Source organism: Xiphias gladius, chromosome 19 (assembly GCF_016859285.1).
Source record: "Xiphias gladius isolate SHS-SW01 ecotype Sanya breed wild chromosome 19, ASM1685928v1, whole genome shotgun sequence".
Lineage (NCBI taxonomy): Eukaryota > Metazoa > Chordata > Actinopteri > Istiophoriformes > Xiphiidae > Xiphias > Xiphias gladius.
Window position 1 is genome coordinate 70,839 of NC_053418.1, and position 22,339 is coordinate 93,177.

General features: G+C 45.6%; 1 protein-coding gene across 1 annotated transcript; it reads right to left on the reverse strand.

Annotated features, from left to right (window-relative positions):
- Positions 1 to 912: 912 nt before the first annotated feature.
- Positions 913 to 19,789, reverse strand: ddx31 (DEAD (Asp-Glu-Ala-Asp) box polypeptide 31). Its single transcript, XM_040155910.1, has 21 exons — positions 19,681 to 19,789; positions 18,883 to 18,998; positions 17,927 to 18,070; positions 17,604 to 17,752; positions 17,071 to 17,146; positions 15,946 to 15,989; positions 14,719 to 14,789; positions 14,039 to 14,148; positions 13,381 to 13,422; positions 12,519 to 12,583; positions 11,706 to 11,825; positions 10,908 to 11,014; positions 9,972 to 10,198; positions 9,495 to 9,647; positions 9,319 to 9,378; positions 8,917 to 8,967; positions 6,693 to 6,832; positions 6,453 to 6,537; positions 6,013 to 6,124; positions 5,656 to 5,917; positions 913 to 2,304 (listed from the first exon to the last, which is right to left on the reverse strand). The coding sequence occupies exons 2-21, from the start codon at positions 18,988 to 18,990 to the stop codon at positions 2,175 to 2,177; spliced, it is 2,256 nt and encodes a 751-aa protein (XP_040011844.1). The 5' UTR covers positions 18,991 to 18,998; positions 19,681 to 19,789; the 3' UTR covers positions 913 to 2,174.
- Between the last annotated feature and the right edge of the window lie 2,550 nt (positions 19,790 to 22,339).

A 22,339-nucleotide genomic window follows, 5' to 3' on the forward strand; every position in this document is an offset into this window, starting at 1 on the left:
GTTGAGGAGATACGACATCGCATCCCAACTAGAAAACGCAACAATAGTAACTGGACGACAGGTCACCTACAGGTCCAGACTTGGTTAGTGTCTCGGGGGGGCGGGGGGGTTCAGAGGGAGCTGGACTCAGGCATCAGAAACCAGAAGGTGGAGCAGATGAGTAACACTGACACTGTACCAGCACCATCACTGACAGGAAGCATTCAGATAAACCTCTGAGTGGATTTTGGATTTGGTTTTGATAAGAATTCGTCTGCAGCTGTTATATTTCATTTTTAAAGTTTTCAATAAATTCTCAGTGTTTTCGCTCTGCTGTTGTTTTCTGTGTAAAAGTCTCTGTTTAGTCAGAAACTTAGTTCCAAAGTGAAGAACAACCGAAGGGTCTGAGTGGTTCCAGGTGCCAGTCAGATACAGCGCTGCAGGACTCAAGTCCTGTTTCTGGGGGTTTTAATGGACTCGTCTTGTTCGAGTCTCGGCTGGAGTTTACAAACGAAAGGCCTCAGCCTGAGTCCTGGACGTGGACGTTCGGTCTGAATCAGTCGATATTTTTACAGACGTTCAGTTCACAAAGACGAGAAACGGGGAAAAGCGGCAAACGGAGCGACTGCAGTTCGTCCAGTGTCCAAACTTCTGTCCATCCACTGGTCGTCTCAGTTCTCCTCCTCAGCCGTCCGTCCAATCAGACGGCTGAACGTTCAGTTTAGAATAAGACATTTCCAGAGCGATTAGCTGATGAAATATTAAAGAGGGTGAAATATTAATGCTGTTAAAAGGCAGCGATTACACATCAGAATGACCAGACCACTGAATGTCTCCTTAAGTGCAGAGTGTGTGTGTGTGTGTGTGTGTGTGTGTGTGTGTGTGTGGCCGTGCAGACAGCAGCTGAGCCTATAGAAACGCTGAAAACAGGCTTTTATTTCTTGCAGAGCATCAAAAGTCTCACTGTACCCTCAGCTTTTAAAGTTCAGCTCCAGTTTTCCAGTGATTTATTTATCTTCTATTTTTATTTTGTTGAGGGTCCAGTAGAGCGAAAGCGTTTTTCTGACGTTGTGTTAATGTGTGTGGACGTCCGTCCCAAGCCTTCGCACATTAACGCCACAGATGCTTTACAACCACACACTTATTCCCAGTAAACTGCCCGTGGTCTCAACTCAACCAACTGTGAGCATTTGTTAACAATCGTGTAGACGCTGCAGGTGTTTGCTGCTCTCGCCAGTAGAAATACTAATTTTATTTAAAAAAAGCAAAGAAAAATGAATCATTTTACCGCTTCAATGGCGACAACATCTGACAGTAGAAAAACATGTTTATATGTAAAGGTCACACCCTGATCAGGTTTTTCTGATTTGGTGAAAAATGAAAACGGTTTCTACAAACAGCAGAGACACACACTCAGTCTTTGTCCCGGAACACTTCAGAGGGGCACAAAGTGGATTTCATTCTGTTGAAAACCCCTCACAGGTCGCAGGTGCGAGCTGCGGTTTGAAGCATTGCAGTGGGGGGGCGCTATGACGGAAGCTCCCACGCCGGAGCTTAAAGGGCAAGAACAAAGTCCAAACACATTTTCTCCGTCAGAACTGATGTTTAAAGTCAATTACAATTGAAATGCAAACCAAATTAGAATTAAAGTAACTGTTGACCAACCAGAGGAGTCCGAGCTCGTTTCACTGCAACATTTTAAAGGCTCCTGAGAGGAAGGAGAAATGATGTTTGACTGCATGCGAGACCATTTACTGTGACATGGCGAATTCAGAAAGCTCCAGCAGAGGCACACATGTTCACCTGTTGCCCGCAGACGGAGGCTGAACGCCCTGAATCTGCATCTAATCGCACCGTGTTCTGTCTGAGCACACAGTCAGGCTCCTCCAGGACTCCCCCAGGACTCCTCCAGGACTCCTCCAGGGCCTTTCCAGGACTCCCCCAGGGCCTTTCCAGGACTTGCAGTCCAACTGCTCAGTGTTTCATGTCTGGACGCTTCGCTGCCGCCACCAGCAAACACCTGAACGCTCGGGTGACCAAAGCTGTAGTTTTCTAACATGGTTTTTCGGCCTCAGATTCACTGATGTCTGGTGATCAAATCGTCTGTCGTGTCTTTGCAACAGTGAGGACGTGTCAGTCAGCTGTTCGCAGGTTGTCACCTTGCTCATGGGCACTGCAGCTGCTGCAACTCCTCATTACTCCTCCTCCCCTGACTGACCAGACGCCGTCTTCTTCTTCTTCTTCTTCTTCTTGACGCCTCCTCCCTGCAACCCGCTGGAGAACTCGGAGCGCAGCAGACTGACCTCCCTCTGACCGGGACCGAACCTGGGGAGGAGAAACGATGCAGGTTAAAGAGCTGGAGAATCGGCTCTACAGCCGCTCTGATAAATGCTGGTCCTGGTCTCAGTCTGTGGTGATCACCGTCACAGCACCGTCTCTTTCCTGGTCCCCCACACATTCCCCCAGGTACAAGTCAACGTTCAGCTTTTTCTCATTTTAGCAACATACGGACGTTTCTCGCTATAACAACATGTCCAATGATCAGGTTATGATCAGAAAGGTTCCTTGTTTTAGATTAGATGTGTGAAATGAGGAGAAAGTTTCATGCTAAAACAACACGAAGTGATTCTTTTTAAAACAGAACCAGTCGGTATCGAGTAAAACAAGAAAAATGTCTCATAGAAATGACGAAGATCTCGTATTTTTAAACGGTGCAGTGGACGATTTCACGTTAAAACAGTCTGAAGATGCTTGTTAAGGAAAAGCTTCATTCAAAATCGACCCACCAGACTCTCATGAATTCAAATGCAAAAATATCAAAACGCTAAATGATGTTCTTCATGCATCTCAAACTAAACACATGGTCATCCCAGGGAGGAGCAGGGAAACTGATGCTCAGGGGTTTGGAGTTTTGCTGCGCTCTGATTGGACGAGCTTTGAAAGGTAAGGTGAAGTTTGAGTGGAGACGTCAGCGAAAGCTGAGAGGACACGGGACCAAAAATGTGGCGCGTTCGAGGTTTAAAACGGAAGCGCTGTAGAAACTAAACTGTCCCAGCACATGTCGGAGAACTGGACCGGTTTTTTAGGGCTGATTAAAGGAGATGGTTGACCAGCCTGAGGATCAGGCCTCAGTCCGTCCTCCTGTACCTGCACCGCTTCCATTTTGTGCTTCCGTTTGGCATCTTTTAAACAGTACCTGAAATGTAGTTTAACGGTGTCCTGCACTAATGTTATTACTAATGAATGATCCCGGTAACGTAACTCAGTCCTTTTAATCTCTTCTTATTTTCTGTTATGCTTTGTATCATCCAGAGGCTTCAGATGGAAAACAGCATTTATTGATGTGTACGGTTTCTGTTAATTAAAGTAATAAATAAGATTTAAAAAAAAATTAATTTAATAAAATAAAACAGTTTGTGTTTGTGGCTGGAAAACAAAACCTTGTCCTGTTTCGATTTCTTCATTGTGTCTCCAAACTGAACCAAAACCGGTTCCATCCATCGGCTCATCGCGGGGGCTGGAGCTGATCCCAGCTCAGGTGAGTGGAGAGGCAGGGTTCAGGGTTTACCTGTCACCTGTCAGTCACATGCCGCGCTGCCAATGAACCCGACCTGCAGGTTAACGAGGTGAAGAGGCGGCGAGCGAGTCCTCAGTCTGTGCAGGACGTCAGCTGACTCAGGTTAACACCGGTTACTGGTTAAAGACCCTCAGGAGAGTGTGTGTGTGTGAGAGAGAGAGAGAGAGACCACAGCTGGAGGCCTGACTGATCAATATCACACACAGTTTCTTGCTCTCTCTCCCTTCTCAGTCTTTATTCAGTCCCTCGCTCTCTCTCTTGCCCCGGGGCAGGGCAGCTGGAGGGGTTGAGGGTTCAACGCCCCCCTGGGGAACACTCTGCCTCACAGTGCCTCCTGCTGGACACAAGCTCCAGATAAAACTCAACTGTCCAGCCGAGACGCTGATGACCTCCGTCACGTGGTTTCAACTTGAGCGGAGAACCTCATTTCATTCGCAGCTAATTTTACAGCCTAAAAGAAACGAAACGCACCAAACTCTCACTCGCTCAAAGTCAATGAAAAAATCAAAATGAACAATGATGATGAACTTAAATGAGTTGGGTCTTCACAGAAAACCTCAGAGCTGTCTCTCAACTTTGTGTCCGTCTTCCTGTGTTTTGTACCAAATTAGATTCAGTGCTTTATTCCAGGGAACTTTCTGGAACTTATCAGGAAACCTCAGACCTGTAACACGAATCTTACAGAATTCATCCATATCTCCTCAAAGAGAGTCACACTGTTGCTCTGGGTCACATGGTCCTTCCTCACCGTCAACACACACACACACACACACACACACACACACCGTCCCGCTGCCACAAATACTCACTACAGCACCAGATGTGGATTAATCCGCCGCTGAAAATAGTCCCCAACCAAGGCACTATTTCCTCCTGTTTAATGAAAACTACGGCTTCAACTTCACTATTGATTAATCAGCTGACTATTGTTTCTGTGAAATGCTTCATTTAAAAGTGAAAAAGCCGAATAACAGTCTGAGACCAACGTTATTCACTTCACTATCCCGTGTGACAGAGAAAAGCATCAACTCCAGAACGATTTGGCTTTTTTTCCGAAAAAATGACTAAAAGGATTATTTCCTTGTCAAAATAGTTGTATAGCTGATTAACTTTCTGTGGATTGACTCATCGATTAATCCACTAATAGTTAGTGTCCATCTGTTTTAGGAAAGGACGGAACCTTTTTTAAAACGTGAATCTGTGCATCTGTGAGGTGTTTTTAAAGATTTCCATCTTCAGTGGGAACCAATGGGGTCGGAGCTGAGGACAGGGGGAAAGAGTTGAGAGACGGACCGACACACTGCTGGTTTGAGTCTGAACATGGGTCTAGATGACAGGAAGAAAAACACACAGATCAGACTTGATAAAGGAAGACGTTCCTCCGTGTGTTTGTTTCCATATCAGCCAACATTTTTAGCCGAGGATCACCTGAACTCACCATTACACAACTGACCAGCACCCGGAGGATTGTGGGATACTGAGGAGGTGGAGCCCAAAGAGGGACACACACCTGTAATTATGTCTCTACTGACCACTGTGTGTGTGTGTGTGTGGGGTCAGGCCGTGTCCAGACAAGCCTGCTGTGAGGAGCAGCTGTTAACAACAACAACAACAACACACACATTAAACACACACACTCAGACACACAGTCAGTCCTGTGTGGACGGAGTGTGAACATGATCTGTGACTGAAGGGAATGCCACTTTAATTATGTACTGGAGTGTGTGTTTAATGTGTGTGTGCCTGTGTGTTACTGTCAGTCATCTCAGCAGGGGTTGTGTGTTAATGAGCAGAGACAGACAGATGTGTCAGACGCACACACACACACACACACACACACACACACACACACACAGACTGAGCACAGTGTGTCTGTTGAATTAACTCAACATTCATTTTTACCCTTTTATAGAGTTTATGAAAGAAATTAATTGTAGTTATTAGTCAACACGCACTCATCTCTGAATCACTGTCACCGGAAAATGGCGCCGGTCGGCCGCGGTCGACTCCAAACAGGTCCACAGCGGCCCGGCTAAAGCAGACCGACCCGGGCCGAGGGAGAAAACCCCGTTAGATTTAAAGATTACCAACAGACTCACCTCTTCTCTTCAGCTCTGTCCTGTCCAGCGGTCTGCTTCTTGTTCTGGTTCTGGACCGGACTCCTGGCCCGGTTCCTGTTCTGGTTATTGTTGTGGCGTCTGGTCCCGGGGCCCAGGGGGCCGATGGCAGAGCTCAGACCCTGTGGAGCGTCCCTGAGGCCGAAGCTCTTGGCGGTGTGTCCCAGGTGGAGGGAGCGGATGTGGAAGATGTGTTTGAGGTGAGCGGGGTAGGTGGTGTACGCCCGCAGGAAGGACTGCAGCGCTGATGACATCACAGTGACATCACAGGGACACGTCAACCAACCAACCAACCAGGTAACAACCAGACAAAGACAAACACAGATTTTAAAAAGGTACCTTTCTTGGCGGTCTGCACTGACTCAGAATCTGAGTGGACAAAGTTCTCAAACTCCGTCTGCAGAACCGTGGCTCTCTCTCTGATCTCCTGCTCCAGAGCTTTGGACGAACTCTGACAGAGAGAAAGAAGCAGTTTCATTCATCGAGCTGCTGTTATTGACCAGAAGCATCTAAAATTCACCAATGAGAAAAACGTCCAACTGAAAACACAAACAGTGAATTTAGTGACGGATTGAATCAGGTGTAACCAGCAGCAGATAAAACAAGAAGAGATGAATCAGGCCAGTTTCCACTACCGAGGGCCTGGACGCTCACTTTCCCAGTTTCAGTGTGACGTCGTATGACTGTCCAGCCTCAAAGACTAACTGACATCATCTGAAAACCCCTGGGACTCTGGAGCAGGTTTGAGAAGTCCAGGTGTGAGAATGAAGGCATCTTACCTTGCTGTGGTATTTGCCCCTCCCCTTGTAGACATCATCCATCATCAGACTTGACAGAATGTCCAGCAGCTTCATTTCTGATAGACTGAAACACAGAAGACCCGCCCAAACAGTTGAAACCAGGAGGTGGACCAGCAGAAATACTGCAGTCCTATCAGCGGTACTGTCAGTGTGGTACTACATGTTGTTTTTACATGTTACTAGAAGGTGACTGGCTGTGATGGCTGTCGGTGAACAGACCTGATGGTGTGATTGGCCAGCTCGGTGATGAAGGCGGTCTCGGCGGGGGTGAGGAAGAGGAGGCTGCTTCCCCTTCCTCCGATACGAGCCGTCCGACCGACACGGTGAACGTACTCCGCTGCTGCTGTCGGAGGAGTGTACTGCAGAAACCAATGTATTTATTAAGTGGTAGCAGAAATGAATTGCTGTGGTTTATGGCACTTGGTAGGTAGGTCCTGTCCTTCTCCACGATATTAACCTCTCACTCAAGGTTGGTTCTTTCCATACAGATCAAAAAACTGCACTTAACTCTCTTCTTTAACAAAAAGGACGAGGACCCTGTGGAATGCATCTTTTACTGCCTGTTATCAGGTTTGAACTGTGATTTTAAGCTGTATACCAAAAAACTCTTTTTGTTAAGAGTTTTGTTAAGAGCGGTTTGGCCGCGATTTCTTACATATAATTGAGGAATCCGCCGATGTGTGTTTTATCATTAGATGCAGAAAAGGCTTTCGATCATGTGGAAAGAAGTTATTTATGGGTAGTTCTGTGTTGCTTTGGCTTTGTAAATATGGTTTGCAAGCTTTCTGCCTCTCCTCCCGCACGTGTCCAAACTGGTCACCCTGGTTCTCTTAACTTCGTTGTAACAAGAGGGACTAGGAAGGGCTGCCCGCTTTCCCCGGGTCTGTTTGAGCTCTCATGGCACCATTAGCCCAGGCAGTTAGGGAAAACCATGCCATCATAATCAATGGGACATCTCATCATATTTACCTTTATGCAGATGACATTTCATTGTAGCTCTTGAACGTAAATAACCCTTTGCCTCATGTTCTTAATCTCCTCCACTCGTCCAAAAACTCCTGGTGGCCTTTCCTTACCCAATTTTAAACACTACTATGGGTCTTTCAACGAAAAGCCATGAACACTGGTTGGACAGTTCTTCAGTGACATCATGATGCTCTTTAGAAAATGTTTTATTCTTCCCAATCAGGATTCAGGATTTGCCCTTCTCTGCCATCAGAAAAAAGACTGCTGAATCACGTGCGGGACCTATTATTTCCAACACACTATCCATTTGAGGCCATATAGAAAACATTTATCTATTGATTGGAAATAGCATAGATTATAGCCCATTTGGCATAATAATTCACTGTTATCTGGGTCTATGCCGTTCATTTTTCCAGTGCTCGAAACAATGTATTCATTTGTTAGGCTCTGTTTTTAACCATCAAGGTCTTTACTCTTTCTAAGATATGAAGGAGTACTACTCCCTTTTTTTAATCACAGCACTTAAAAATGTACGGAGTACCTTGGGATGCTCGCTTACCCCTTCACCCACTAGACTGGTATTTCACTTTAGGCAAGAGCACAGATATGGATTATATGGTCTGGCTCTGTTAGAGGAGACTACTTAGTATTTTCTGGTATTGTTCTACTACCAAAGCTTTTGAGAACATATCAATATGATTGTTGAAAGTATCGTTGATAAAGCCCTTTCCAGTACCCTGCTCTTTATCTGATTGGGTATAATCCGAATATTTTGTTATCATTTCAGGAGAAATGGATAATATTAGCTGTCTCAACTACTGCTAAGGAAACCAGTATTAAGTACTGGTTTACCCACTGCTTTCATGAAGAGAACCTGGTGAACCGTTTTTTTCCCCAGACGTTTTTCAGAGGTCCATGGCCACAGTTAACGGGACTGGGGTTGATACTATGATTAACTGGCGTGGAGCTAACGAGATCCTCCAGGGCCTTAACTAAACCCAACCTTTAGCCTCATGTCCTTTCGTATAATCCTCTCTATTTAGTATTACGGACTATTATGCACATGTATGAGTGTCGTTATATGTGTGTGTTTGTAATTTGCATATATTGTTAGTTGTCTCTGTCGTCGTGGTTGTTACTGCTGATCTACTATTGTCTGCTGGTCTGTTAATTTCCATTGACTCTTTATGGGTTTATTTATTTATTTATTTATTTTTTGTCTAATATTATTCTGTCCCTTTATTACATTCTTTTTTTATTTCTTTATTATCATTAAATATTTCATTTATTTTATTTTTGTATCTTGTTTATTTTCCATTCCCGCTGACCAGCTCCTGTTCCCAGAGTGGAGTTCCCTACGTTCTTGGTGATCTATATCTGTTATGCATTATCTCAATAAAAAATTGAACAAAGACAAAAAAAAAAAAAAGGTCAGTTACGCACTTGTTTCCACAACCGACCTGTAGTTAATATTTACCTGAACAATCCAGGTGACCTGAGGAAGGTCCAGGCCTCTGGCTGCTACATCCTGAAACACATAAACATAACATCTATATCACGCATGTAGTGGACCATAAGTAACATATAGTGGGTGCTTTATAGGTAGTATTCATTTGCAATGAAAAGTTAGTTCGTTTATTATTTATTTTTTGTTGATTGACTAATCAGTTGATCAACTAATGCCCCACTAAATGTGTGTATTTAAAAAAAAAAATCAAATATAAATAGTAAGGAACTGACAGAAAAAGTTAGAGAGTAGCTGCTGTATATTCAGTGGGGTGTTGGAGTGTAGGATGTATTTCTGTGGCTTCTACCTCACCTCATGCAGCTTTAACACTCACAGTGTGTGACTGGTGGGGGTTAAAGCTGAGATACTGACCGTACAGAGCAGGACTCCAGACTGAGACACCGAAAACTGCTGGAAGACGTCTGAGCGCTCCTGTTGGACAAAACAAACACACCCCCACTGACTGCAGCTCAGATATACCAGCTTATCAAGAACACACAACCCAGAGAAATGTTGGTTTTTCATCAGACAGCTGCTGACTGTCTTACCTGCTGCTTCATGTTGCCATGGAGACGCAGGAAGCTGAGCGGGGGCTTGTGATTGGCCGAGGGCCTGGAGAGGACGGAGGTGAAGAGAGAGTGGAGGAACTCGACGGCCTCGCAGCTCGAGAGGAAGACGATGACTTTGTTGTTCTGAGAAAACTAAAATACAAGACTTTGTGATGATGACGAGGACCAATCAGGCCGCAGCAGCTGAAAATCACCTGAATACGCTGGTAAAAACTAGACAGTCAGGTGGACTGTGGTCCAAGCACCTGAACTAACTCTGACCCGCTGGAGTTACTGGGAAGTCTGGAAGCGTCATGCTGCTTTCTACTGCTCCTTATAAAATCTCTTTTTTTTAATTGGAAAGTAGTCACTCATACATGAACAGGTACAAATTTCCATGATTTTAATTTAAAGCAAGAAAAAGCAAGGTGCTCCATACTGCAACTGTTCTGATGAATATATAGTTTCATTGTGTACCTGACATTTGTCCAGTATGAAAGCAGCCAGACAGACCAGTCTGATCTTACTGGGAACCACCACCACAAACTGCTTCAAGGCCTCTGGTACGGCAAAGCTCTCTGATTGGCTGGCTGAGCCAGGGTCAGAGGTCACAGCAGTGATGGCGGTGAGGTCAGAGGAGGCGGGGCCAGACACGTGGATGCTGACCGGGTCGTTCAGACAAACATCTGCCAGCCGAGTCACACCTGAAACACAGCAGGATGTTATACTGTCCATCTCTGTTCCTGATGATGTGATGAAAACCACTTAAAAACAAAACCTGATGATCCCGAAGCACAGGTTGGTTAACGTGCTTCAGAGCACACTGCCTCTTAAAGTCCAAAGTCCAAACTGTTAAAAAGCCTCCATAATGGTGGATACCAACGCTTGTCGAACACACACTGATGATCTGAGGTGCTTAAAGTACAATAAATCACACCTGATTACCGCAGTATTCATCAGAAATCTCACTTCCTGTATGAGTCACAAAACGCAGCCAGATCTGAACACTGACATGAAACATGTATTTTTTACATTCAGTGTGACTCTCAATTCCTGAGGAAATAAATGTCCATAAACTCCCTTAGAAACCAGAGGAAAAAGAGGCTGCAGGACCTCACTCAGAATATTCATGTTTTTCAGTTTCCTTCAGTATCTCAGTGATACAGTGACAGTTGTCTGAACGTCCATGCAGATAAATGTGTGTTTACAACAGCAAAGTGACTTTAGTCACATACACTGATCAGCCACAATAATGAAACTGGTAACTGCTTTAACTGTTGCGGCTGATTGGTGTATGAAATAAAGTGAACCCCAAGGAGTTAAGAGTTTAAATCAAATGAAATTCATGAAAGTAAAATAAGATGCATCACTGTGTAAAGCAGGAGGGAGTGTTTCAGACACTGATGTATTTACCATGTGTCAGTGTAGCAGACAGCAGGACGTTCTGTCTGCTCGGTCCTGTAGAGTTCAGGCTGTTTAATATGACGGTCAGATCCTTCTCAAAACCCAGGTCCAATGTCCTGAACACACACAAATAAAGCATTGGTCATGATGGAGAACCGATGAAGGCCTGAAGATCATAAAAGTGTTTATACATTTAGTATAAAGTGACTGAGGAAGGAATGTGCAGGAATCTTTGGTTTCTTCACATTTTTTGATTCTTCGCCCACGTCAATAAGATTTTATGTTCTGGAAAAACTTTGTTGAAAATGTTAGCAAACACTCGAAGCCTGCAAAAGTTGTGAACGTGGTGTCTTTTTCTGTTTTAAAAAGGGACAGAATGGGAGTTGGAAGGGGGATTTTGTCTCTTTTTTTGGAGCTAGGTTATTAGTTTCTCCCTACTTCCAATTTTCCAAGTCAGAAAATATGTAGTGTGCATCTGTATCTTCATATCTGAGGGAGCAGAACTCATGTGGAGTTCCTCAAGGCTCGGTTCTCGGTCCTCTTCTGTTCAAACTCAAAAAGCCTCCACAAACTCAAATAATACAAAAACAACAGAATGTCTTTCAATAATGATACAGATGACACTGAAACTGACATTTCTGTGTCACTGAGAAAGTGAATGAGCATATCTACGTCCTGCTTAATGCTGTTTAAAACAGTGATGGTATAGCTGTTATTTAGCTATGAGGACACGCTCTTCTGTAGCTACAGTTGAATCAACAAAACCATGAAGACTTAACATTTTGTAATTAATCATATTTGATTTACCGATCGGCCTCGTCCAGGATCAGCCAGCGTACAGCGCTGAAGGCGATGCTCAGGGTGTGTTTGATATGATCCACCAGACGTCCAGGGGTTGAAACCAGGATGTTAATTCCTTTACGGAGTCTGAAGAGAGACAATTCAACCTTTACATCCTCCTCAAGGACACATGGAGCTTCCTCAATGACCCCTAGAGCATCTTACACCTGGTGCTAAAAGACGTTAATCAGACGTTTGAAGCTCCACCTTTAAATTTTGCACTGGGAAGTTTGAAAATAGTTTTCCAGGAACGACCTTGGTTTATCTCAACATTATCATTTCCAATAAACAACCTGATCAAACTTCCTGCTCTCCAGAGGATGAATTCTTTGGATTTAATGACTCCATGATCTTTGCTCTAGCGCCATCCTCAGGAAAACTTTACGTGTTTAGCTCCACTGCTGTCCAGACTGTAAGAACAGATAAATCGTCAGGATCTTGTTTGTCAATATTGTGGCTGTAACGATCTCTGCGGCCTCTAAGGGACATTAGAGGAACTTAAAAATTCACAGTCCGTTTTTTGTTTGTCTTTACAGTCTCCTCCAGGAATCCTGGAAACTACTCAAGGACCTCCAGAACATTCAACAAGGACCCCTAGAACTTTTTCTGGGACTCCTGGAACTTCCTCGAGACCCCGAGTGGTTCCTAAATTAGTTCTTGAACCTTTCTAAAAGGTCCCCCTGATCTCATCAAGGACCTCTAGAACCCATCGCAGCATTTGAGACAAACAGGGCAGAAAGAGAAGGGAGAGGAGGAGGTGTATAAAGGAAGTAAATGTACCTGGCCTTCTCTGCTTTCCTCTTCTCTCCTCCCATTAGAACACCTGGGACGATCCAGGTAAAGGGCTGCAGGGAGAGAGAAACAAAACACCCGAGTCACCCGTTGCTGTAATTAACGCAACATTTCCTGCAGCTGCGTCACAGTGACAATCTTCTTGAACTGGTTCTAATATTCACAGTGAAGCCGCTGCAGGTTGTGTTCTGGCTCTCTGATTGGCCACGGCTGAGGACGACGACGGTATAATCAAACATCCCTCGGTTGGTCTGCAGGAACCATCGCTGCATGTCAAAAAATTCTCCTAACAATGCCCACTTACTTTGTCTTTTTCTTGAGCTTTCAGTTAACCCATCTTCATGACAATGGAGTAAACTCCTGCTGCTGATGAAAGCCACAAGATGTGGCTGAAAGCTCCTCGAAAACACCAACTTAGGTTTTTGTCAAATGGCTGTTGTATTTTTCAAGGTCAAGAATAAACCTTGAAGTTCTAATAACAGTTTGTTTTAGGACATGGAATAAACACAGCAGCGTGTAAACAGTGTAACCGTTAAACATCTAAACATCTTAACCACCACCTCACTTTCTTTTACGTTTGCGACGTCAGCACTGATATAGTCACTCGGCAGCTGAGGTATTAGAGTGGAAGAGATGACTGAGGCAGAGTTCATGCTCAGCTCTGATTGGTGCATTCAGGAAAAAGGGAGGGTGCTTAGGATTGCTCAGCTGGGAGCTAGAAACCCTGATACCATCTGACCTGTCAACCAGGTAGTTCTCAGCTGATAACGATAATCCTAAACCCATGACAAGCAGTAATATCAGCTGGAAGACGATCGGTCCAGCTCCACTGATCCTGTCTTAGTCTTACCTTCAGAAGTTTCTGGAAGCTCTGGAAGGTCTGCTGCGCGAGCTGAAGGACAGGAGGAGAGTAACCTTTAAACCAGTCATTCAGTAACAGGAACACAGGCAACAGGCTGAGTTACTGCAGCTGGTAGAGCAGAGGCTCATCCAGAGGGGGTAGTAAACCAAGTCTCTGGTCTCAGGTCTAAAGCTCCTACAGGTAACAGGCTAAAAGACGGTGGGAACATCCCAGTTCCCTTATCTGCATCCATATTTCCTTCACTTCCTCACCAAATATGTTTTTTAGAGAAATGAGATGTTCTGTCCTCTGGACCTTCTGATGATCATGATTTACACCTCATAGGATCAGCTGAATTTTTTCAGGCGGTCTGGTGTTTCCTCGCTCCTCGGAGCAGAAATAAGAGCTTTGGGACGGTCGTCCGGATGTAGGACCGGAACATCGTCCGGGTCAAGAGAAGATTGAGGAGCGAGGAATGATCACATAATGGAGCTGGGATGTTCCTCCTCCTACTCACGTCGAGCTATTTTCTTCGTTAACATGACAAGACTGGAACAGTAAAAGCTGTAGAAAAACCAGGCTGCCTGCTGAAAAAGGTGGACTGGTCCTTTAACAGCTGCAGTAGAGAGCAGATCAGAGTAAGAATGGGTATTTTATTAGACCGAACCTCTCGGGTGGGGACGATGACGACAGCCAGAGGACCGTCTGACCTGCTGACCTTCGGCTGGATCGACTGAAGACTCTGAACCAGCGGGACGGCATAAGACAGAGTCTTACCTGCAGCGACAGAGATTTAACCATCAGTTACTCCTTTTCACAGTCTCCTAAAGCCTCTGTTGTATTTTCTTCTGTCTTAGAAGATTCTAATGATATTTCTCAGTTTGTAAAACTTCAACATCCTGATATGTGAATACAACACTTAATTTGAAGGAAATCTGAGGTTTTGACTCAAACCCCTAGAGGGTCATGTTTATTACACAGTGTGTGTGTGTTGCACATATTGTGAACAGCTGTAAGGCTCATGAAGGGCACACGACCACCCACCACTGTGAGAGATGTGTCCCCCCCAGATGTCTCAAACCCGTTCTCTGATGTGAGGGCGGTTCAGTAACATCTTTAACACTCCTCATGTTGTTTCCCTAGACCCAAAAGAGTTTGAATCCTGATCTGAGATCAGTCCCTGCTACCACGTATCACCGCGCAGCCTCACACGGGCTCACGCACTGAGTATTAGTAGGCTTTGATTGACAGCTGGTAAAACGCAGGTACAGGTGAGAGAGGAGGACAGAATCCTGCAGACCTGTCACGTATTTGGTGGATTTAAAGAAAGAATGTGAAGTGACTCACCTGATCCCGTCTGAGATCGAACTACAGCGTCTTGTCCGGAGAGAAGAACTGGGATAGTCTGTTTCTGAACACTGAAAGAACACACACACACACACACACACACACACACACACACACACACGAACATGAAACCTGTATGACTCATGTTGTGGTCACATGTGGACTTTTCCTCAGTGTAAAGTTATTCAAATCATAAATCTTAGCTTTAACTGAAAAAATGAGCCGAGAGCGTTCGGGGAGGAAAAACTGTCCTGACCAGACCGGTACCAGAGATTCAGTGGGTCAGAATCAGCATTGTCTTTCTTTACAGATTCACTGATTTTATTTCCCTGCCCACGGCAGCAGGCAACCTGAGCTCTGAAACTTACGGTGGCCCCCTAAGGACACATCACAGGACTGAACGAGTGAAAGCACAAACATGAAGTCCAGAAATACAGCAAACACAAAAAACACACAAACAGGGAAAACGTGCAACAAGAACCAAGACACCAGAGGGAAAGTGGGACGCCAGAGGAGTGACGGGCTCCATTTGGGTAAACAGCACATTTCCAATACTTTACCAGCCAATCCTGAACCCAACGGAAACCTTTATTAGGTTCTGATAAGTTTATCATTTACCAGTTTACCATTTAAAATTTCTAATATGTGATCCGTTTATTCAAATAACGTCTGTCTGGAAATTTGCTCCCAAGTTTCCGGAGATGTGAGCCCCCCCGAGAGCTGTGGACCCTGTGGTTCCACAGCTGAATAAAAATAAATACGTACATATAAAGGAAGAGGAAGAGGGGCGGCGTGGTCGATGTTAAACTATCTTTTACTACACTCACTGTCAACTAGATGCATAACCAGACTTTTTCAGGAGGAAATAAATGTAAGTGCTGTTCATCCAAATGGAACCCCCCACCGTCCCGGGGCACAGACGCTGTATTCATTCTTGTTGTGTGTGTTTTCTCTGCTCTGGTGTGTTTTGTGTTTGCTGAGGGCCTGGATTTGGAGTGTTTCCCTTAATGTTTGTTCTTTGTCCTTAGGGGCCACTGTAGAAACCAGAAAGCTTACAGAAACAATGGGCGTCTTCACAGAACCATTAATATGTTCACAACAAACAAAAACACTTCACTAAGCTCCACTGAGGAAATAAAGACTGAGTGTAAAAACATGTGGGACCCTGAGTCCCAGGGTCAGTGTGGACGGATCCGTCCAGTTAAATACAAGTGTTTCTAAACTCACCTGGTAAGTGTGGAAACATTCAGGACTTTGTTCAGTGTCGCCACCTGGTGGACAGAAACCAGCCAATCAGAACACAGAACGGCACACACTGATGACTAAGACAAGTGTCTGTGTGTGTTCTTGTATGTCCATCTTTGTGAGGACCATGTGGGGAGCAGTGAGAGTTTGAGACATTTGGTCCTCACTGTTTACAGGGTTCAGACTCTGTCGTAGCCTAAATGGCAGAAAGGTTTAGGTTTAGGAAAGTGGCAGCAAGGTTGGGTTCAGATCGTTGGTTCCATGTGGGATCCGGTTCCTGGACTCGTTAAGCTCCAACACCAAAGGATCTCTTATTGAACCTTTTCTCTCTCTTCGTTAATTTCCTCGTAGCAAACAGTCCGGTAACGTCAGCGGCTTCTCATTTGTGGCTTCCTCCGGTTAAAACAACGGCAGATTATATCAGCTATAGATAATTAATGTTAATTAATGTAACTGACTGGACTCTGCCAAAGATTGTTTGGGAGCGAAACGACACATCACTCTGTTACATCTCCGTTAAACTGTGTTTCTGTAGATCAGCAGAGCGGAGACTCTTCTCCAGAGAAACGATCGGCTGATCGCAGCTCGTTAAACGCGGGAGAGTCCGGCTTCAACCTTTATGCATCGGATCGATATCTGGAGCTCGTTAAGCTCAGAGTTCTGGATCAGGAGCTCCAGTATCTGGCTCGAGTGAAATCAGGTGCAAAAGTCACTTTGTTCCAGCTGTTATTTCACCATCTCACAACAATCAACAATCAGTCAATAATCACTGTTTCAGCTCAAGTTCAGGTTGGAGCTACAGGTCGTCAACATTAATGAGGCTTCATTACCGTTAATGTTGATTCATTTAGTAGCTGCCACTAAAGACTGTAGGATTTCTGGCTTCTGGTCCAACAACAGCTGATCAGGGATCTGAACTCAGAACTGGAGTTTTTTATTAATGAATGACATGTGATGAAAGATAAACTTTATGAGATCTGATGAAGGATCCGAGACGATTCAGACGTGATTAAATGATATCAGACGCCACCACCAGCAGCAGAGAATCTGCTCTGCTACTGAAGGTCCTCACATGTAAAGAAGTACAAACGTGTGTGTGTGTGTTACCAGGTGTGGGTGCAGGTCCAGGTCTGAAAACGATTCAGAGGTGAAAATCTTCTCCTTCACCTGAGAAACAGCTGGTCTGATAGATGGAAGGATGGAAGGAGGGAAGGACGAAGGTAAGGATGGAAGAAGGAAGGAGGGAAGGAGGGAAGGAAGAAAGGAAGGAGGGATGGAAGGAAGGAAGGAGGGATGGAAGGAAGGAAGGAGGGATGGAAGGAAGGAGGGACGAAGGTAAGGATGGAAGAAGGGTTGGAAGGAAGGAAGGGGGGAAGGAAGAAAGGAGGGAAGGAAGAAAGGAGGGACAGAGGAAAGGATGGAAGAAGGAAGGAGGGAAGGATGTAAGGAAGGAGGGAAGGACGGAAGGAAGGAAGAAAAAGTGAAGAAGAAATAATTAAAGCCAAGTTTATTGGTGACTAATGTAAAAAAAACTGATGAGAAATGTGAGAAACTGAAACAGTGGCTGCAGCTGACTGTGATATAAACCAATCAGAACCAGAGGAGGGTCCGTGCAGCCAATCAGAGGAGGAGCTGGGTACCTGTGGATCTCAGGTATGTCTGGGTTGTGTTTGAACAGAGAGGAGGTCTTGATGCCGCTCCTTCCTGTCTCCTTGGCTCCATCCTTCTCCCCCTCCTTTTTCTTCTTCTTCTGTGGTGCCGCCCTCTCTGTGGGCTCGGGGGGCGGAGCCTGGAGATACCACACGACACAGGTAATAATAATTATAAGAACAACTAAGATGATGTGGTCACTTTCTGGTCACTGAGGTCCGAACCAGACTCTGCAGGTAGAACTTTCCTTCCTGTGTGGACAGGAAATGAATCAAAGGTGGTTTGTGTGCGTGCAGGTGTGTGTGGCGTTTACCTGTGAATCTGCAGGAGGAGGAGCTTCAGTCTGTGCCTGTACCTCCTCGTGCTCCTCGTGCTCCTGCAGCCTCCTCTGTTTGGAGGAGCGTCTCTTCTCCTCGGAGGAGAAGCTGAACCTCCTCGTCTCTGCTCTCTGCTTCTTCTGGACGTCGCAAAGAGAAACATAACTGTCAATCAGCCGCTGTTCCAGGCTCAGAAAAGCAGCTCTTATTGTGAAAATCCTGCCCTGGACGAGTCTGACAAACTGAACCAGGATCAGTCTGTTTCACAAAGACACTTAGACCGAGTCAGGTCTGGTTTCAGAGCACAGATCCCACCGTTTCAGAATAAAAGTCCCTGAAAACGACCGACATCAATTTAAACCGCTCGGCCTGCGACACCACACACCGACCACATCAAACTGACACGACGGCGACGTTCCCGGGGCAGAGACGTTACAGAAAACGCAAGCTCCAGAAGAAGAGAAGACGACGTATGGCGGCAAAAGGACCTCAAGCACCGAGCAGGAAGAACAGAGAGAGCTGCCATTTTTCGGAAACTGAACTTCTCAGAGGAGTAGAAGTAACAGGATATTGTTATGGCAGAGATGCAGTTTAAAGACCTCCAGACCGTCTGCTCCGCCAAGACCGTTCTCTACCGTGTTCGATTTACCGATGGCCAACAGCTGCGGACGGTGCACTGAGCTCTGCCAGAGTGTGATCACTAACCGCTCCCGTCTGACCCGGGCTCATCGGCGCTGAGGGGCAGCTGGGAGGAACTGGACCAGTTCACTGAACCGGGACCCCGATCGGGACCAGGTCTGTGTTTCCCGAGAGCATCTTAAGGCTGAGGTGATTGCGGCCCACAGATTTAGAACGAGACGCGGGCGACCTCGGCCCTAAACCGACACAAAGCCCAGGTGAGTCTGGAGGACCGGTTTCCAGACCCAGTGAAGGATTTTCCTCCGATACTCACCCTGGCCCATCTCTGCTGAGCGCTCAGAGGTTTCCTCCTGGAAGACTGCGATGAGGGCACACCGCTGCTGATGTTCAGACACAGCTGGTCATCTGCTGATGACATCATCAACACACCTGAGAAACACACACACACACACACACACACACACACACACAGTAAGGTCAGAGGTGTGTTTGTACAGGACCATACAGAAGCAGTTAATTCAATCTGTTTAAGTGGATTCAGTGACCGGAGTCATTTCACACTCAGCACAAAATAAAAGCCAGTGACTCAGGTTGTGTATGATCCATCAGGACTCTCACACACACACACACACACGCACACGCACGCACGCGACGCTGTATTCAGCAGAGGAAACGCTCGTGTGTTACAGGACTTACATGGACACACGAGAGAAGTTCACCGCTGCAGTTAGCGAGGACATTGTGTGTCAGCCGTTTGAATTAGACACCGGTTAACGCGGAGAGACCGAATGTCGAAACCTACTAACTTACCTGACTCGGCCGAAGCTACGTGTTCAGGGTTTAAACGTGTTTTTATTACCTGTGCTTCACTGTCTGACACGGAGGGAAAGGTTAAACTGACACTTTTCTGAACGGAGTCTGGCGTCGCGGTCAGGAGGCTCGGTGTCTGCTACAGCTAGCCCCCCTGCCCCAGCTAGCAGCAGACTGAATTAATCAGACACAACTGAGTAAAATAGGATCGACGATGTTCACGTTACATTAGTGACCACAGCAGCTACAAACACACACTCTCAGAGACACGTGTGTGTTGGGAGCTCAGACTCAGTTGTACCTTAGCAGCTAACGCTAGCCTCATGCTGACAGCAGCGGTTTCCGGTCTGATTCCAAATCAAACTCGTGAAGAGAAATGGAGAAAAAACAGAAAATCAGAAATATTAAAACTCACCGATCAAACCGACACGCGTGGAAAACGCTTCCTGGTGCGTCACTGAAGCCCCGCCTCCTCCACAGCTGATGGTGTGGACATGCGCAGTAGCTTCATCTTTTATTTTGATTCTTTTTTGTTCTTGTGTTGATATTATATAATAATATGATATATTATAATATGATATACACTGTAAACATAGTCTTTCATGAATACACCCTGTTGACCAGGAGAGAACAAAGAAAACGGAGTCCGATCAGTTGAATCAGTTTAAATGAGGACGAGGATCCTTCAGTCAACATTAATGAGTCGAGGAAAGAAAGAATCCGATTCCCTTTATTCTTTGTTTGTTGATTTGTAGCTGAACATTTACGTGTTCATGTCAGTAAATAAAACGTTTGACCAGTGAAGTCAAACTATCTGGAATAAAATCCTCATTTTTCTCTGAATATTCCAATTTGAACAGAAACATCTGGGTTTCTCAGACGGGTCTACCTGGACCAGTACCCGCGGGTTTTCATCATGTACTGGTGCTAAAATCTACAAGCGATCCACCTGTCGTGACTTTTCGGTTACTTTCCAGGTTTTTAAATGTCTCACCTTTCAGGGAGGGGGTCAAAAACCAGTCCAAAAACAGACCCGAGAAGAGGAAGACCTGATCCAAAATGTGTTGAGCTAGACCTGACCCTCATTAGATCAGATCTGATAGGAACACTCAGAACCAGTGCGTAAATATACATGAGCATATGTTAGACCTGATCCCTTCAGGTATCAGACATATTGAAACTACATAATGATGTTTAAAGAAAAAGAGAAGGCCTAATCCACAATGGACTTGAGGATTAGACCGGATCCAAAAGGCAACCCACCTCTGTTAGACCAGGTCCAAATAGATCCAAGGGTAAAGAGTCCAATCTAAAAAGGGCAGGACTGTCAGAGCTAGTTGAGAACTGACCCGGGAATCATGAGACATTCATGAGACTCAGCCTGAAATGACCTGATCATAATAAAACCAGAAAACCTGGACCTGTCCCAACTCAGGTCCTGGATCAGGTCTCAGTTTCTAGGAACTGACTGGATCTGTGAAGACCACTAGGGGATGATAAACCAGATCACTAGAGTCCATCTGAAGACCCTCAGACATCCGGGAGTCAGGTTCATGCTCAGAGGCTTCCCGGCAGGATGAAGCAGGATGGACGGCGTCTTCGGTCTCTTCGGGAGACAAAGACAAACTGTCCATCATCACATCAGCAGCCGTCAGGTCCCATTTCCTTCCCGCCCTGCTTCCTGTTGTCGACAGGAAGACTTAAAAATAGAGCTGTCAATCAAGCCGCCAGCCCGGCACCGCTGGGACTCAAACCGACGCTCGGGAGGATTAATTATAGTCATTTACCAAAACCCTCACTTTGAAACGTCGGCCGAGCGTCTGTGTGATTGAGCGAGCTGTGAAAATGATGGTCGCAGAGTTTGAAGTGAAGGAGATATTTTAACATGAAGGTTTGAAGTAAACGCTGCCGTCCCAAACTGTGATACCTGCTTTTAGATCAGAGGAGACGCTGAGCTGCCTGACAGAGGAACATCAGCCGCCGTCACTCACGGCTCTCATTAATAACAACACCCGCGCCTGGCTCCGCTGGACACGTCGTTTACAGCCGATTCCGCTTTTTCCCAGCTCGGGTCTCGTGGTGGCCGTCCACCCGTCCACCGGTCCCGTCAGTGATAGCAACCGCGTGCTCACGGTCCACGTCTGCGTCCGGGACGGCGACGTCTGTGTTACGAGGTCTTCCTCCTGGTTTTTCAGGCCGTCGGTCAGTCAACACAATGAATTCACATTAACGGCGAAAACAGGCAACACCATCCGCCCTCCAGCACTGAAGGAACCCAAACAGACAAATGTGCTGTGAACTGCATTCCTTCAAAGTGAGTGTGTCCCCCAGTCCCTGATCAGCAGAGGAGCTAGAAGAGTCCAAGTCAAAAAGCTCAAACGAGTTCAGGGTTTCCCCGCGAACCAGGCACCTCGGTCCGGATCAGGTTATTCCTGCTCCAAAGTCCAGAAAAGCCAAATCAGTTCAGATCCCCGTCCAATGAAAAATCCCCTTAGTCCAGTTCTACATCCGTTCAGCCAATAATCCAACAACGTTTCCATTCGCAGAGCAAATCGCTGACAGTCCGGGCCTCCGCAGGCTCACCAGGTTAAAGTTCAGACTTTTGTAAGACCTTCTCAATTTCGGTTTCGAGTCTCTTGTGGTGATTTTGAAATCTCTCCCTCCTTCACTCTGTCCTGCTGTAAATTCAGACTTCACACACTTATAGGATGAATTCACCGTCTGACCCTGATAAAGTCATGGAGAGATTTCAGACCCAGATTAGGACCGCAGGGTGATGGGGGGAAATCATTTATATGAAATTATCTTAGAAATTTGCATCATATAAAAGATTATTTTCTTTTAAAGACATCATTGTCAAAGAGGACAGATGTGAGCTGATCAGAGTGTGAAAGTGTCTCCAAACACATTTAAGTATTTTATCCTGAAGATGTTGGACATTAAAAAATAATAAATTATGT

What these genes read in the sequence shown, in the direction of transcription:
- ddx31 (XM_040155910.1), bottom strand. Translation starts at nt 18,990, where the DNA reads ATGATGTCATCAGCAGATGACCAGCTGTGTCTGAACATCAGCAGCGGT. An exon ending in GCTTCCAGAAACTTCTGAAG is followed by an intron (nt 12,584 to 13,380) that starts GTAAGACTAAGA and finishes CTCTCCCTGCAG; the next exon opens with CCCTTTACCTGGATCGTCCC. An exon ending in TCATACTGGACAAATGTCAG is followed by an intron (nt 9,648 to 9,971) that starts GTACACAATGAA and finishes CTTGTATTTTAG; the next exon opens with TTTTCTCAGAACAACAAAGT.